The sequence below is a fragment of the Labrus bergylta genome, chromosome 7 (genome assembly GCF_963930695.1).
Source record: "Labrus bergylta chromosome 7, fLabBer1.1, whole genome shotgun sequence".
In the NCBI taxonomy this organism is placed as follows: Eukaryota; Metazoa; Chordata; class Actinopteri; order Labriformes; family Labridae; genus Labrus; species Labrus bergylta.
This window is the reverse complement of record NC_089201.1, coordinates 3383406-3400166: the sequence shown is the minus strand read 5'-3', so window position 1 is coordinate 3400166 and position 16761 is coordinate 3383406. Positions and strand designations below refer to the sequence as shown.

General features: G+C 39.8%; 2 protein-coding genes and 1 non-coding gene across 4 annotated transcripts in view; all 3 read left to right on the top strand.

The window, feature by feature from the left end:
* Positions 1-946: 946 nt before the first annotated feature.
* On the top strand, positions 947-10596 carry LOC109987864 (probable polypeptide N-acetylgalactosaminyltransferase 8). Of its 2 annotated transcripts, none has more exons than XR_010666673.1 (11): positions 947-1428; positions 3030-3279; positions 4799-4965; positions 5151-5334; positions 6081-6278; positions 6591-6705; positions 6800-6985; positions 7534-7671; positions 8474-8569; positions 8680-8828; positions 9022-9160. XR_010666673.1 is itself a non-coding variant. In XM_020639113.3 (11 exons), the coding sequence occupies exons 1-11, from the start codon at positions 1251-1253 to the stop codon at positions 9154-9156; spliced, it is 1815 nt and encodes a 604-aa protein (XP_020494769.3). In that variant the 5' UTR covers positions 951-1250; the 3' UTR covers positions 9157-10596. The 2 variants fall into 2 exon arrangements, 1 of the variants encoding a protein (XP_020494769.3); XM_020639113.3 differs by having other exon boundaries at positions 951-1428; positions 8661-8828; positions 9022-10596.
* Positions 10597-12882: 2286 nt separating this feature from the next.
* On the top strand, positions 12883-12965 carry trnal-cag (transfer RNA leucine (anticodon CAG)). The gene has a single exon. It is a non-coding gene; the product is annotated as a tRNA-Leu (tRNA).
* A 726-nt stretch (positions 12966-13691) lies between these two features.
* pllp (plasmolipin) overlaps positions 13692-16761 on the top strand; it is an 11298-nt gene continuing 8228 nt past the window's right edge. The window contains exon 1 of the mRNA XM_020639109.3: positions 13692-14230. Within this exon, the coding sequence (XP_020494765.1) occupies positions 14066-14230 (165 nt within the window). The 5' untranslated portion in view covers positions 13692-14065. The remainder of the gene's footprint in view (positions 14231-16761) is intronic.

Sequence of the window (16761 nt, the reverse complement as noted above, 5' to 3'; positions counted from 1 at the left end):
CGGCCGGCTGACTCCTCCCCTCGTGTATAAAAGTTGTTTAATTGAGGGACTAGAGAAAAGAAGAATAACATACTGTACTCACTGCTTAACTGTGTTTCTAGATCACGCTCATTTCAGGTAAATTTACATGCAGTGTGAAGATACGAGCATAATAAAGATCGCTAGCATTAGCATGCTAACACAACAATGCAGCGCAAGTTGTTTTGGTTTCATGCTGGTGCTCAAGGGCGACATCTGCTGGATCAAAAAATCACACATAAAACCTTTAAGTTCTTAAAGACGAAACGCTCCTGCTCAACACCTGAGCGAGAGACAGAGGGAGGGAGTGACATGAATGGAGGAGTATGAAACATTTTCCCTGCGTGGACTCACGCTGCACTCCTTTAGATAAAATGTTACCTTCACACTTCCTTTACCGCGTGCATTGTCACTTTCTTAAAGTTAAAGTTTTAAATCAGAGTTTTAAGTAGGAAAAAGAAACCCATCAAGAAGTGTGGAGTTGGTGTGTCATGCTGCTGCTTGGGAATATTTATTCTCCATTAAAACTATTCCAAACTTAAAAAAAAGATGTAGAAATAAAACAAAAGGCTGAAAGAGCATGGATAAGTGTTGCATGGAAAAATGAGCAAAACTCGGTTTCCAGTTGTGAAAAGCTCCTCGGGTATTCCCAACAGAAAACTGCAGCTGATAAACATAAAGCCCTTTTACGATTGAAGTAAGAAGTAAATAACTATGACTATGTGTAGATAAACAGAGGTAAGAGTCTTGACTTTAACCTGCATTAAACGTGTCCAAGGGCAGTGGCAGTAATGGTACAGATACTTTTTAAAAATACCTGCCATTGAAGATAAATGGGCTAATAATATCAAAGGTCATAAAACAATAAAACATGCTCAAAGGGTGGTTTGGAGGCACTGCAAATACAGATGTGTACTTTGAAACCTGGTGTCTGTGTAGTCCACCTCTTTACCCTTAAGTCAGTGAGGTACAGTAACTGGTTATATCTCAGTAATGTAGTGCAATTTAAAGAAAAAAGAGGTATTGATGCTGGTTCTATTTAAGCCTCATTGAACTGTGCTCAGGCATTAAGCAGATGAAAACTGAAATAATTACTAAAGCAGCATTAGGTAGACGTAGAAAGTGTTATCTTTCAGATAAGACGACGAACCCTCTCATGCAGCTTGAGTTGTAAAGTGTGGAAAGGTAAAGTTGTCGCCATAAAAGACAGAATGACAGTGAAGTGATTCACGATGAAGACGTATTTGCTAAAAGGTGGAATTGTTGGATCCCTTCTAATTGTTGTATACATCATCATCTTCACCACTTCAAGTTTGAAATCAGGCAGCTCCTCTCCAGAAGCGGACTCCAGCCGTCATGACGTTTTGGAGAGGAAACTGGACAGGGTTGAACGCACCCTGAAGAAGCTGGGTGAGTACATGTTCAGAAGTAACCTCAGTAAGAGTCGAGGGTGTTCTTCAAAGTTCTGACTCAGTGATGTTTTCAACATGAATTTGATTGATTGAACCTTAAACAGAAAGTACTGAACACTCACATTCAGTCATTTGGTGGCCCTCCTGCATTTGTTGGACTGATGTAGTGGTTCTCAACTGATGGGTCAGGACCCAAAAGTGGGTCGGGGAGCCTTTTTCAGTGGGTACTGAATGTATACTGTTGTTTTTAAGTCACTATCTTCCTCTCTCGCTCTCGTCTCTTTTCTCTCTGTCACCTTTGATGTCGTGTCAATCATTTCCTTAAACACGCTGTGCATCATGGAATAGCTCATGTAGTGCAGCCGGAGGGGGGAGGGGGCCCCGAGACATGAGTTATAGATGAATTAGCCTTTCTTATGATTATATTTTTTGCTTAAGTGTTTTTTTCAGAAAACATAATAACTTACCACAAAGTTAAATAATAAAAGATTAACAATTATTAAACTTGAATTTTTTAGGGCATTTTATGGGGCCCCTGCAGTTTGGGGCTACGTCTACAAGCAAGAGTCACTTGGCTAAAAGAGTGTGCGCACATCCTAGCGAAATAGATACAGGTGTCGGACCTCTTTTGTCCTAAAATATCCAAGTTGAAATAAATGAGCTCCACATTGTAAGTTCAGTTGCATACATACTGTATACAAAGCTGGAAAATTTAAATAAATGATACATTCACAAGGAACATTTTTATCTCAAAGAACATTTAACAACAAGGGGCGGCTGTGGCTTAGTTGGTAGAGTCGCCGTCTCTCAACCGGAAGGTCGTAGATTAAATATATGAACCCCAAAAAGGGCATAATATGACCTCTTTAACCCTGAATTGCTCTTGCTGCTTCGTCTGCGACGTATGAATGGGATTAGTTACTTCTGATGGTCTCACAACATAGCAACCATCAGTGTGTGAATGGATATGAAAGGGTAGGTGTGACATGCGGAGTAAAAGCGCTTTGAGTAGACTGAAGACTAGAAAAGACTCTAGAAAAGTCCATTTACAACTGTCAGATTGACTGTCCTCATTTAACCGATAAAGGGATTAAACCGGACATCGCTGCAGTGCTTTATTTCATTAATTCAGCTTTAAAAAATGTTTCCTTTGAACCAGAACTCTGTGTAATCACAGTTTTCCTCCAACTCTACATACTTCTAACAATACTATAGCTGACATATTCTGTCATGTTGTTGGCAAACAAGTTCAGCGCAGCTACAATTTATGCACCTTTAGTGAAAGGAGGTACACTAAAAGTATCTCTGAGTAATCTATTTTAATTTCCACAAACTGCCTGGTCAAACTGTCAAATACGTTTGTTGAGTTATTTTGTTAGTTGGATATCTGGCATATCGAGCCGATATCGATGTCCTAAATATTTGGTGTATTGAGTCCAGCATTTGTAGAATGAAACAATTCAGTGATTTAAATAGAAAAACATAAAGCGAACAACATTTATAATCTGTCATGGATAGAGAGAGCGAGCACATCCATTCATCCATACATCCATTAAATCATTTCATTTCTCTCTCTTTTTATGAACATTGCCACCAAAGCAAAGCTGATAGAAGAATCTGATAAAAAGAGCTCCACCAAAGAACTTGTTAAAAGTGTGGGCCAAGAAAAACAGAAGATTGTGATTCCGAAGTTATATCCTGACTCCATCCTGTTTGAAAAGTGGGGTGACGGCCTGTCAGAGCAGGAGCAGAAAGAGGCTGAAGCTCTGTTTCATCTCTATGGATACAACGTCTTCCTGAGTAATCAGCTGCCACTCGACAGGAAGCTTCCAGAGACAAGGGATAGCAGGTAAGTTTTTTCACATGGGTTAAAAAATGCTCTTCGTGGCTTCATTTGCTTTTTGGCACATTTTAGGTCTCTTTAAAACCCTCTTTAAACAAACATTACAATTTGCTCAAGATTCCTACTTTTAACCACTTTATACAACCCTGGTTGTTCGCTGCTTAAGAATTGTACGATGGCTGCAAACTCACCAAACTGTAAAAAATATATTCTTCAAGAGAAACAAGTTGCATATTAAGAAATGTTGCACATGCAGAAGTGCCACCTCCATCCAAAACAAGTGTATCGTTAGAATCGGGCTGCAAATTTTTAAAACCTGCAGCAAAAAAAAAGCCCAAACAAATGCATTACCAGCAAACACTGTAAATAAGCAAACAGTGTGTGCAACAGCAAAACTGCATGACCACACAAGAACTCAGGGCCTGATGGGATCACTAAGTGGTTATTGATTATCAGACATTAAGGTCAGAAACACCACCAGAGCAGAATTTCTCTGACTGCTGTGCAAAAACACAACATGCACAAAAAGATACACAACTTATGTTCCTGACTTTGTTAAAACCAGCTCATATTTTATGGAGAACTGTTTTCTGATGGAAATTAAACACCCATGCTCAGTGTGGATGCTGTTACTCAGTTAGCTGCACAACTAGCAAAACTAAAAACTGTTTCTGCCTGTGTGGGAACTCAGGTAACCCAAATAGTGGTGTGTTTACTCCTCTAACTAGACGTTCTGTTTAGACGGAAGGGAGTTCCATGTTTTCCCGATCAGGGCAAAGGTGGGCGTACCTGGGATTACAGTGACGGTAGAATTAGAATAGATGTTCTCCTTGAGTGGGAGTTCAAGATCCCTTGGATCTCTGGAGCCAAACCTAGCAAGTTAATCACCTCAATACTACGTCCCCTGTGATCCATTATTTTCTCAGTAATTTATGTTTAAAATACAGTTCCAAGTAGAATCTCTGCAGGCCGTCAGCTTTTCCATTGTGATGACGGGATATGCAGCGTTTTGCTGTTGCATGTGTTATCTGGATTTGTTTCAGTTGCAGCATGATTGCCTAAGTGTTGGACTAATGATCATGCTTTTAATTTGGCAATGTTTATGAATGTGCAGCCCATTTCTCCTCACTCACATCTTTTGGATAGTTCCAGTGTGTTTGCAGGTGTCGACCACAGACCAACTCTCAAACAGAAAACTTCTGGGGTGTTATTGATTAAAAGTATGGTGTAGGGGGCGCTGGTGGCGCGGTGGTTGGTGCGTGCGCATGTATGGAGGCTGTTTTCAAGCAATTGTTTAAAGCTTGCTTCAAAAGGAGGCTAAAGACTAGAACATGTGACAAAACAGAGGAAAGAAAGCTCTCAGAGCATCTTCAAACCTGTAATTTATGTGTTTTTGAATTTGCATAACTTCTGAATTTGCACCCCATCTCTTCAAATGCAAAACTTTTGGACCGTTGCAACGTGTTTGTGCTTGTCCATCACCGTAGAAGAGTGATTCTTTTTTAAACGTTTCACACCATTTTAGATGTTGGACAAAGAAATACCCGAAGAACCTGCCGAATGTCAGCGTGGTGCTGATCTACGTAAACGAGGCTCTCTCTGTCATTCAAAGAGCTATAAGAAGTATTATCAACCGCACTCCAAATCACCTGCTGAAGGAAATCATCCTGGTGGATGACTACAGCACTTACAGTAAGTATGATAAAGAACTTTTAATTAAGCATGATTTAAAATGTCAGAATAATTTTGATCAGCACCGATCACTTCTGTTCAGTTAATCACTCTGCTGCTTTGCATTTGTAGATGTTTGTAAATGTTATCTAAGAAGTCATCTGTAGACCTTAATTTACAGATTTGACTGTGATCTATTCTTTCAGATGACCTTGGAGAACGATTAGAAAACTACATAGGCGAGATTCACAAGGAGCAGCCTGGCCTCATTAAGAAAGTCCGACATAACCGTCAAATGGGCCTGTCCCAGTCCAGGCTCACGGGTTGTGAGCACGCTTCAGGGGATGTTGTTGCTATCTTGGATGCCCATATTGAAGTCGCAGAGGGATGGTATGGGTCAAATAATACAATGACTTTATAATGGGGGCGGCTGTGGCTCAGTTGGTAGAGTTGTCACCTCTCAACTGGAAAGTTGAGGGTTTGATCCCCAGCTGGGCAACATGTCCAATGTGCCCAAATTGTTCCCACTGCTTCGGTGGTGGTGTATGAATGGGATTAGTTACTTCTGATGGATGATACTACATAACAACCTCTACCATCAGTGTGTGAATGTGTAGGTGTGACATGTGGTGTAAAAGCACTTTGAGTAGTCAGAAGACTAGAAAAGCACTATATAAGCTCAAGTCCATTTACCTTTGCTCCTGTAAGCCTTTCGATGCCTGAACTTATTGCATTAGAATAGTCGAGTCAGGAAGAAAAAAATGCATGGATGTTTGTTTTTTTTTAAGTCGTCTGGAGAAGTTGCACCAAATAGGTTGCAAATAAGTAGTACGAGTATGATGCATCACTTTATTTAAGGACAAACAAGACTAGAAAGTGGGCAAGTAAAAAAAAATATTAATAGTGACTGTCAAGTACTGGTGAGCTCATTATTCACAGACTATCACACTCATGATCTAGCTGTTAACTAATGGTTTACAAGTAGCTCTTTCCTCATTATATTCCCTGGTTACTGCTACTGAAAATGTTGTGTACTTCTTACATGGGTTAAATACTAAAACAATTCTCTAACAGATTAATTTCAGCACGTCCCCCGAAGGTTATAACTCTTGTTTACTCTCTGGCGTCCTCTCCAGGGCAGAACCTTTGCTGGCCAGGATCAAAGCGGACAGGACAGTGGTGGTGTCCCCTGTGTTTGACAAGGTCCATTTTGATGACCTTCATGTGGAAAGATACATCCCAGCGTCTCATGGCTTTGACTGGGCTTTGTGGTGCATGTATGAGAGCTTTGGCAAAGAGTGGTATAAAATGGACGACGAATCTCAGCCTGGGAAGTATGTCGAATATATTCTCATAAGAATTTGGTCCTAAAAAAATAAACTTTGACAAAAGGTATTTTAGATTTGTGAGGGAGGAAGAAAGCATTGTTTTGTTCTGAAAATTAGACAAATATAGTTGTTAAGATTTGAGTTTTTGCAGTGATGTTATGTTCATCAATTTGGTTTAACTTTACTATTGAGATTTATCTTAATCTTGATTTTATTGTATTTTGGTAGTTTCATGGCACTAAATCATTTAGTTGCTTCATAATATTTAAAAAAAGACCGTCACCTGATCTTATCCCAAACTAAAACCTTCTTTCTCAGGAGCCCCTCTGTTATGGGCATTTTTGCCGCAGACAGAGTCTTCCTTGGAGAAATTGGCGGGCTTGATGGAGGGATGACAGTTTACGGGGGAGAAAATGTTGAACTTGGGATTCGTGTGAGTAGTTGTTAAAAACACATTTTGAGGATGTAAAAGGTTAAAGATCTGCTTCTTCACTAACAATCCCCTGACCTCTGCTTTGACTGCACAGGTGTGGCTGTGTGGAGGAAGTGTCGAGGTCGTGCCTTGCTCCAGGGTCGCTCACGTTGAGAGGGCATATAAACCGTACGCACCTGATCTGGACTCCGCAATGAGGAGAAATGCCTTAAGGGCTGCAGAAATCTGGATGGATGATTACAAGAAGAATGTGGTCATTGCCTGGAACCTTCCTCTCAAGGTTGGCATAATGATTTATTTCCTGAATGAATTTAATTTTCTTTTGGGCCTTTTTGCCTCCCTTGGATAGGACAGCTGAAGAGCGTCAGGTGCACAGAGTGGGGGACGTAATGCAGCAAAGGGCCGTGGTTGGATTCCAACGCACGGCCTCTGTGATGAAGACTTAAGCCTCTGTACATGTGGAGCACTACAAATCGGCTAGCCTATCTGGGGCCCCACCTAATCGTTTTTTTGAATGTTTTTTTGTGGCAAAAATAAATACAGCTAAATAAAGTAATTGAAAGATTTGTTCAGATGCAAAAGCCAGACAGCAGAAACATGATTAAACAGCACACTTAAATAAAATGTACAAATAACAACCCACAAATACACTATTGATATTTATATTCAGCCCTGCAGTTCACTCCTCTCAATCCGATGTGTGGCAAATCAGCAAATGAAACATCAGCAAGTTTAACATGAAAAGCTGCCATTAGAGAGCGAGCATTACCAAACGTATTAACTCAAATGTTGTACTGTTCATTCCACCTTCTGGTTTATGACACGCAGAATCATGGCATTGACATCGGAGACGTGTCGGAGAGGAAGGAGCTCAACAAGAAGATGAAATGTAAACCCTTCCAGTGGTACCGGGACAATGTTTATCCAAGTCTGGAAAAATGGGATAACATCTTAGGGTATGGTATGGTAAGGGCCATTTTCACATCACTAATTTGCTGATGCAATACTTGAATAAATAAAAAAACTTTGAATATGTATGTATTTTAAAGTATTAGATAAGTGAACCTGACTTATTTGTGCAGTAATTTCAGGAATCAAGTTTCAAAGACCTACAATAATAAATGAGTTCTATGTTTCATGAGTATAATACATATAGCAATACAACGTGTTACAGTTTGTATCTTGACCCAAAAGCAGACACAGCAGCAAAGTTGAAGGGTTTGAGGTTTTATTGCAGGGTTTGCGAAAGGTGGATGGCTGACTGGCTGGCTGGTAGTGACGGCATGGAGCGTGGAGGAGACTTATGGAGTTAGCTGGTTCTGTTGGCAGGCAGGTGATTGGTTGAGTTGTCTGAGAGGAGAGCAGACTGGAGGAGATGACACCAGTGAGAATCTGGACAACAGGAGAGAAAATCTGTTAGGATCCACTTGTAAAACACTAGGAACAAACTCTAACAAAATGTCAAGAGCAGCCGATCATAGCTACCACTTCAGTAGACTCAATAATCTGGCAATGAGTCGAGCTGAACCCAAGGGTTTTAGCTTGAGGCAGATGAGCAGATGAGTTGCAGGTGTGAGTAGTCACCCGGTGTTGATTGAAGCCCCGCCCTCTAGGGACACACACACACAGACAGACAGAGGAGGAGGGGACACAAAGGATACACAGAAACAGGATCACAGCCAGAACTGTGACAACAACGTCCTGAGTCCTCAATAAAGATCAGGTGCATCATTCAATCCCTGTCTTAACACCGTCCTGATCTGTACAGCTGCAGAACAACCTTCTTAAGAAGTATTGTGTGGACCAGGGAGCTGTTCCAGGAAACATCCCCATCCTGTTTGAATGCAACTTCATACAGCCACAGGTAACTCATGAAGATGAGCAGAATAAGTGAGCCTTCAAATTATGATAACAGTAAATCAGATGATTGAATTCTAACTTTTGATTCTCACCAGTTCTGTTACTACAACACAGAAAGTGAAATCATCATCGGTGGACTGAAATCTCACAAATATAACAACAACCGTTGCCTGGTGGATCCAGGCTCAGGAAGCTATCCCACCCTGCAGGACTGCCAGGTGGCCAAACAAAACCAGCTTCACATGCATTGGGACTTCAAACAGGTAAGATGTCAGCTGGCACCAATTAAGTTGTTATTTAAGTTTTGGGTTTTTTTTGCTGCATCTTTGCAGGTACAAGTGCTTATAAGTTAAAAAAAGAAGAAAATGAAAGTTAAACCCATACACAGGCTCAAGTGTTATAGACCCTCTTCTGTATCCATCTGAAAGCTGCTCTCTCTTGATGAAACATTTGCAGGGTGAAGCCATCAGAAACAAAGTGACCCAGAGATGTCTTGAGGTCGCTCAGGGAGAAAACCTTTTTTATGCTCTCATAATTCAGCAGTGCAGCGGACAGAGCTGGAGGATCCAGCATCTCTTCACAAGTTTTTAGCTCAAGTAAACTGAACAAGGTATTGACAACATGATGAAATAGAAACTTTTGGTGGAACAGTGATCAGTTCTGTTGCCTCACAACGAGGAGGTTCCTGGTTTGAATTCCCATCTGACAGGAGCCTCTCTGTGTGGAGTTTGCATGTTCTCCCCGTGCAGGCGTGGGTTCTCTTCAGATACTCCGGCTTCCTCCCACAGTCCAAAGACATGCTCGTAATTGGTGACTCTAAATTGCCCGTATAGGTGTGAATGTGAGTGTGGCTGGTTGTCTGTCTCTATACTTCAGATTGACTGGTGAATAGTCCAGGGTGTACCCCACCTCTCACCCAATGACATCTGGGATCGGCTCCAGCCCCCGGTGTTTCAAACGGGAAAAGCGGTGAAGATTATGGATGGATGGATGAATGGAAATAAACTTTTGGTGCTGGCTAACAGACAGTCAAAGTGTGAACTGCTAGGCTTCTGGTTAATGGAGGGACACCTGGGAGTTCAGGCAGGCTGCACTGAGTTCACAGACGAGCTGCAATCTTCACAGTCACTCCCATGTGAAAGAGAAAAGGGATTCAAGTTAAGGGGGCATTCAAATTTAGTCTCTGCCCGACACTGAAAAGTTTGAGTTTGTCAAGATGTGGTGTGAAACTGTGGAACAAACTGAGTGAAGATCTGAAGCAAAGAAGGAATGTCATCCAGTTCACAAAGGAATATAAATAAATCATGTTGATGAGGAAGGGTCATCATATACACTGCAGGTTCGTCTGTAATTATTCAGTTTCATATATTAGTTGTGGGTTTATTTGATACTACTAATATATTATAATTAATTACAATCAAGTTGAGTTAAAATTATTAAATCAGTTTTAATATAGAGTATATTATAGTATACTCCACGCCGATAGAAAAGCAGCCCTCAATTTGAACAAGTTCCTCGAAAGCAGAGTAAAGAGCCTGAGCCGTCAACTCCAGGCTCAAAACGACTTGGAGGAAAAATGCAGGGCTGCTTGGAAAGAAAAGGAACTCCTTAAGAATAATAATACTGCTTTGCATCAAGAAATTACAGAAATGCAGAGTAAACTGAAGGACAGCAAACAACTGGAAGAGGAATATGAGACGACAAGAAATGAGAACAAAACCTTTAGTCAGCAAAATACTGCGCTCGAGAAGAAGTGCCGAGAGTTTAAAGAGATGTTTTTTGCAAAAGAGAAAGCTGAGCAGGAGAACTCCTCAAACGGCTGTCCTGAATTAAAACACCTCAGGGCCATCATCTGTAAGACCTCACCTTTCACCCCTTCTCTCCACCTCATCCCCCGACATGTTCACAGGGTTTACTCCGGGATGCTCCGGTTTGTCCTGAAATCTTTACAACATTAAAACAACCAGCACTGCATTTTATGTTTTTATCTACATTATTCTCTCAAAAAATAAAAAACTACATTACCGGTAATTTTGCCTTCTTTTTGATTAAAGCTTTTTAAAGATTTGATTAATAGAGTTTCAATTGATCCAACATTGACACTGCTCTCATGTAAGTCAGAAGAGTATGCTACAGGAACTTACAATTTGATCCCAGGGTCTTATTTCACTGTCTGTTGCAAAGGTCAGAACTGAACTGGAGAAAAGGGGTGTTTATATGTTTCCTTGGAACGAATCACAAAAAGACCTGAAACTTAACGAGTTGGTCTCATTGGATGCATTTCAGAGGAAGTTACATGGAGGCAGGAAGATCTGGCTGCTGATGTCCCGTCTGATATATTTATGGTTGTGGACATACTTTTTCCATTTTCATTTGTTATTGTGTCTTTAAATATATTCTAATCATGTCTCTTGTATTATGTTTGAATGGCTGCTCATTGTTGGTCTGACACTTTGTTATCTGTGTTACTGCCTGTCTTGACCAGGACACTTTTAAAAATGAGATTTTTAATATCAAAAAGGTTTACTTAATAAAATGAATAACTAAATGTTGAACATCAGGACATTAGCATTCGTGTTTTAAACATTTACACATAATTACTCAGCATGGCTATACTCTCTTACTTTCAAAGTGAGGACATTATGAGGAGAGTTGATTCATTTATCTCATCACATTGAATAACTTAATATTTCAATAATGGATTACCTTTAACACCACATTTTCCCCGTATATACCCAGACTTTACCTGCTGAGTTTATGATATGGCAGCCAAGAGGAAACATCTTATAGGCTAAAAGAATCATGGAGCATATTCCTCATTATTCCAACCTCATTTCTAACCCTTGATATCATTTCTATATTTATTTTGCAAATATTGGTAGGTTTTTTTTTAAAGGAAGGTTTTACACTATCAGTTAAAGAAACCAACATCATCAATTGAATTAAACCTTGCAACTTACAGGACTTAAGGGTCTGCTTCTAACAGCTAGATAGATACCACATAAAATTTTCAGAGGTCTTATGGAGTCCATGTCTCGTCAGGACAGCTGCTATTTGGCATGGACCTGATGAGCTGGGCCTCTTATATTAGGCAGGTGGTCTCAATTATATGGCTGATTGGTGTATGTCCGCTTCTTATTCAAATCAGTTAACCTGGTAAAAACATGTAATTTCACTCAATAATAAGCTACAATCCTCATGGAGCGTTAACCAAACATAGCTGTAATAGGGCTTTCAAAAAAATTAAATAACTTTAAATTGTTTGCTTGCTTTTCTTGGCACAGACTTTGGTTTCAAATTTGGTTTACAAATCAAGTTTTCAGTTTCAACACTTTCCTGTTTCCTGATGATGTAAGTAGCCTCATACTTAATGGGAACCTGCAGGAAGAATTACATTCAGGAACAGCACCTCACTGGGAATAACGCAAAATGTCCAGTTTCACAATAACTAGAACCAGAGTTGATCTTCTTAGTTCTCATTATTTAAGTCTAGAGTCTAAACCACAGACTGTAAATGCTGTAGTAAGGCTTTTGCTCAAATTTATTTAAAAAAAAACAGTCAGAGAAAACAGAAAAATAATGACTTCATATTTGGTCTTTGCATTGTCTTTATGACATAAAAAATAGGATATTTCCAAGGGGAAACTTTGGGCCTACATTCAGTTTTATCAGTTATAAGTGTAGATAGGGTCAACATGTAGGCTATAGAGTCTCTGCAAAACTCCTGAGAACTGGTATTGCACAAAGAAACTATGTTTATATTCAAACAAATATAACAGAGATAACAATATAGACTATTAAGTCTTACCTAATGAAGCCATAGGCCTCTCTATATTTCATTGCTCATAAAGCCAAGAGTGTATTATCTCCTCATCTGATTTCAGCTCTACGCAGTCATTTTTGTTTTAACCACCAGTAGATGGCGCAAAAGATCTTCGAGAGTCTCAACACAACCCAAACGTCGTGGTTCGGTTCCGGGCAGGGACTTTTTTTTAGTCATTTCTACAGGTCTCTTTTAACAACATAAACTTAGATAGAAAAAAAGGTATATAACTTTAGCTAAAAATAATAATAATGTAAGAAGGCGTTTATGGCTTCGGAACAAGGCTATATCAGGTTTGATGTTTGATGCTACCAAAACACCAGCAGAGGGAGCAGGAGAGTCGTGTATAGTTTAACCTGTTATTTGTGTTCCTTACCAAACAATGCGTTCAGTTTGACCCCAATAAAGCGGGATTGACATGCAACGATGTGAAAAACAAAACAAATAGTGTATATTAGATTCATTTTATATAATCTGCTCCTCATGATTTCTATGTCAGGATGGCCGAGCGGTCTAAGGCGCTGCGTTCAGGTCGCAGTCTCCCCTGGAGGCGTGGGTTCGAATCCCACTTCTGACAATATATTTTTTCGTGCCGATGAAATGCTTATTTCCGTATGCGGTATTTTTGTTAATTCTCAGTTGCTTGACATTTACCTCATGGGTTGAATCTATAGGCCTGTTTTGTTTTGATGTTAATATTTTGACCACTGCAGGCTATTGGCATATGTTTAGTGACAATATTTATGACTTATTTTTCATGTTTGAAGCGTTGTGGTTAATGGTAGTTGCTTGAATTGATCAATTTTACCCTTTTCTTCTAGATATTTTGGACATTGAATTCTTAAAATTAGATTAAAAATGAAAAGTTTCCAGCCACAGAAAACAGCCAAGAGGCATTTACTGCTCAGTTTACACAGGGTTTAAACAGGTTTCTGCTGAGTTTATAAACACACACAATCCTCCCTCATTTAGTCCAGCTTTAGTTAATGTTTCACAGCTTCATATCAGTCTAGTATGTGTTTTTGCTGAAGCTCAGTGCATATACACACATTCATTAACATGGATACACACACATACCAGCAGGACGTCACTGGGTCAGCCTATTTGTTCTCCCTCCACCTCCTCCCTGGATTAAAACATGTTAATAAGTCACTCAGGTGAGAGGCCTCTACGGAGATGCTTTGGAGAAATAGAGATGGTAAAAAGAGGGAGAGACCAGAGTCACTAGGGAGGTGATGACGAGTGTGTGTGTGTGTGTGTGTGTGTGTGTGTGTGTGTGTGTGTGTGTGTGTGAGAGAGAGAAAGAGAGAGAGAGAGGGAGGGAGAGAAGGTGAAGAGACACACAAACACATTAGACACCTGTCGCCTGACTGTACAGGTGGAGACAGTGAACATTGGATATCTGAACTTGCAGGTTTCCCTGGAGGACTCCTCTTTAACTGTTTTTCGTTTTTTTTTTTACTTTCTGGACCTTTTACATTTGTTTTAAATTATTTTTTTGTGTTTTGTACTTTGTACTAGTTTACCTTTTATTTTTACACCACCAGTGGACGTAGTCAATGGTGTTTAAATCTCAACACTGAGGAATATTTTGAGGAATATAAAAACTGTTGGAGGGACTTTTCAGCTGTTTAACCAGTTGACTGAATACCATCATTTAGTGTAAGCTGCGTAGTCATGGCAGAATTCCCATCCAAGGTTAACACAGAGACCGGCTCTTCCAATGCCCAGACCTCTCAGCAGGGGGGCAACAGCCTCCGAGGACTGGCCTCTAACGTCACCGTAAGGATGGACATGACCTTCATCCAAAGCATCCCATCCATCCTCATGATGGTGGAAATAGTATGTAAACTCTTCTGTTTTGTTTAATTCTCTTCTTTTTCTGACTGAAATTATAAGTTATTCAAGTGATTCTTAATAATTCTTTAGTTTTCTTAGTCAACAACCTCCGTCCACCATGAGGCTACTGTCTGACTCTCTCACCCTCATCCACGGCTCCTCACATAAGTCTTACTTTAAAATGTTCACACATACAAAATTTCAAGTTCTGCTTAAAGGCTAAATAACTTTCTTAAAGCACTGTTTAGCTTTTAGCAATTCTTACCCAAAAATAATGTTTGCTTGCTTGGGTGTAGTTAATGTGGATTAATATGCATATTAACAACAACTGAATGTATGCAGGATCAAAAATGTTGAATCCATGTTCATCTTAAAGCCACATATCGCTCAGTGCACCTGTGTGGCTCATTAATATGTTTGCAATATATAAAGTTTAAAGGCAAGTTTTGAGATTTTGTGCAGAGGAATTGGATGTATCAACCTTTTTTGCATACACACAATGCTGTCTTTGTCTTTTTAAGTCTTTATTGACCGTAAAATAATGTGAAATATCACCATTACAGGACTTTAAACCCTAGACAATCTAATGTTTTTACACATCATTTGGTTGTTTTAAAAGACTGAACAAAAATCTAAAATCTGCCTGTCATGTTTAACTCTCATAAGAGTTGAAAAAACTATGTGTGGATAGAGTCTGGGTAATAGTTTTTTTTTTTTTTAAATTGGGGCTATTTATGCCTTTATTTAGAGATAGGAAAGTGGATAGAGTCAGAAGTTGAGGTGAGAGAGAGACCGCAAGGAATGTCATAGACACATGTCAGTTTTAAACACAGGCTTGACTGCTTGGAGGAATATAACCCTCGTACATGGGGTGCGCCCACTAATCACTAGGCTATACCAGCGCCCAAGTATGGGTAATCCAAACCACAATAACTGTGCAGTCAACACTGCAGCAGATTCTGATAAAGTTATTTGTGTGTAGGCCACTCATGAATTTGCATGCATTTAAAGAAGTTTCCTTCTTTGGCACCATTTTACAGTATGTCACCACTGCCCATGACCAGCACACTTCATCTGGCAGTGTGCTCCGGGTTAGTTACACTCTCAAGTCCAGTCAACGACAAACTGGCTCAGTGTTGAGATCTGAAAATGCAATCAGGAAGAAGTTTTTTTTATATACTTGTGTTGATAAAAATGTTGGTTTAGAGCCAACAAGACCGGTCTGGTTTGTTTTGATTTTTGATTGTAAGATTAAATGGAGTTTCCCCCTTCCACTGATTTATTTGCACTGAGCTCTGTCCACACAAAAGTCATGTGAGGGGCTGAATGACTGACAGGCGACCTTTGTCCCCTGAAGACTCACCCCTCCTATCACACTCCTCTCACTGTCCCACTACTCCACCTTTAGCTCAGTTTTCAAGGACAGCCGACCTCTGTTAACATTCTTTCTGGAAATGATTTTTGTCAAACATTTGCACACTTTACGAGTTGCCTTACTACCATTTGACAGTATTGTAGTAATAAGCCCATGTATGGCAGTGGACAGAAGTAGAGTTGGTTTGTGAGGTGTGCCAGGTAACCCATGACTTAAAGCTTCAAGCTAGACCCACCTATTTCTAACTCTGTAATAATTAACTTCTTTGTTTAGCTTAGTTCAACATTTCCCTTGCAAAGCCTCAAGATGGTACCTTTTCAGCCCATGTATTCAAGAAAACCAACAATTGTTCTCTTCTTGTTCTGTGATAAGATTATCTTGCAGTGTTTGTTTGCTTACAGTTAAACAGTCCTTTCTCACATCAGTCCTAGTATACCTTACCTTACGATCTTAGATCCAACGAGCCCTTTTGTTACAGACTGATGGTGTTGTTGGCTGATGTAAGCTACCGTTACATTTTACAGTCACAGGTGAGGTGAGGCAATTACTCATGCAAAAGGCCTACGCAAATAGGTAGGTCGATCGGCTGTTGAAACTTAATAGTTTAATTACGCACAAAATAAAAGCAATAACCCCACAATAAAACCTGAATTGTTTTGCATGTGCTAATAACTAATTATGATGCACACACCCTCTTGACTCACCCTTCAATGAGTGTGTGAAACAAATATTATCAGAGAGCAGAGCTTGTTTTTCCTCCCCTGTCATGGTAACGAATAAGCCGACTCAACCCTCGAGCTGAACCACGCTTGTTGTTTCTTGCAGTCGTTAGCGGACAAAGACAGATGCCAATCAAAATGTGTTTGGCTACGCCCCAAATACAAAATGGTTTAAACAGCAGAATGAGGCGTTTTTAATCTTAGTTTTCAAACTTAGTTTTCTTGCGATTATAAGTATTTCCTCTTTGTTGTGAAATAAGACTCTCAACTTTATAATTAAGAAAGGACAAACTTTATTCATACTCCATTTGGCAAAAGAGGTGTAAGAAAAATACTTTAGTAAAAGTACAAAGTAATAGTCAGAGGCGCTGCTTGTCAACAGGTAAGGCAGGCAACTGAGGGCTCACATAACCTTAAACCACAGCAGCTGCCCAAAATGT

What these genes read in the sequence shown, in the direction of transcription:
- LOC109987864 (XM_020639113.3), top strand. Translation starts at nt 1,251, where the DNA reads ATGAAGACGTATTTGCTAAAAGGTGGAATTGTTGGATCCCTTCTAATT. An exon ending in CCTGGAACCTTCCTCTCAAG is followed by an intron (nt 6,986 to 7,533) that starts GTTGGCATAATG and finishes TATGACACGCAG; the next exon opens with AATCATGGCATTGACATCGG. An exon ending in GCAACTTCATACAGCCACAG is followed by an intron (nt 8,570 to 8,660) that starts GTAACTCATGAA and finishes GATTCTCACCAG; the next exon opens with TTCTGTTACTACAACACAGA.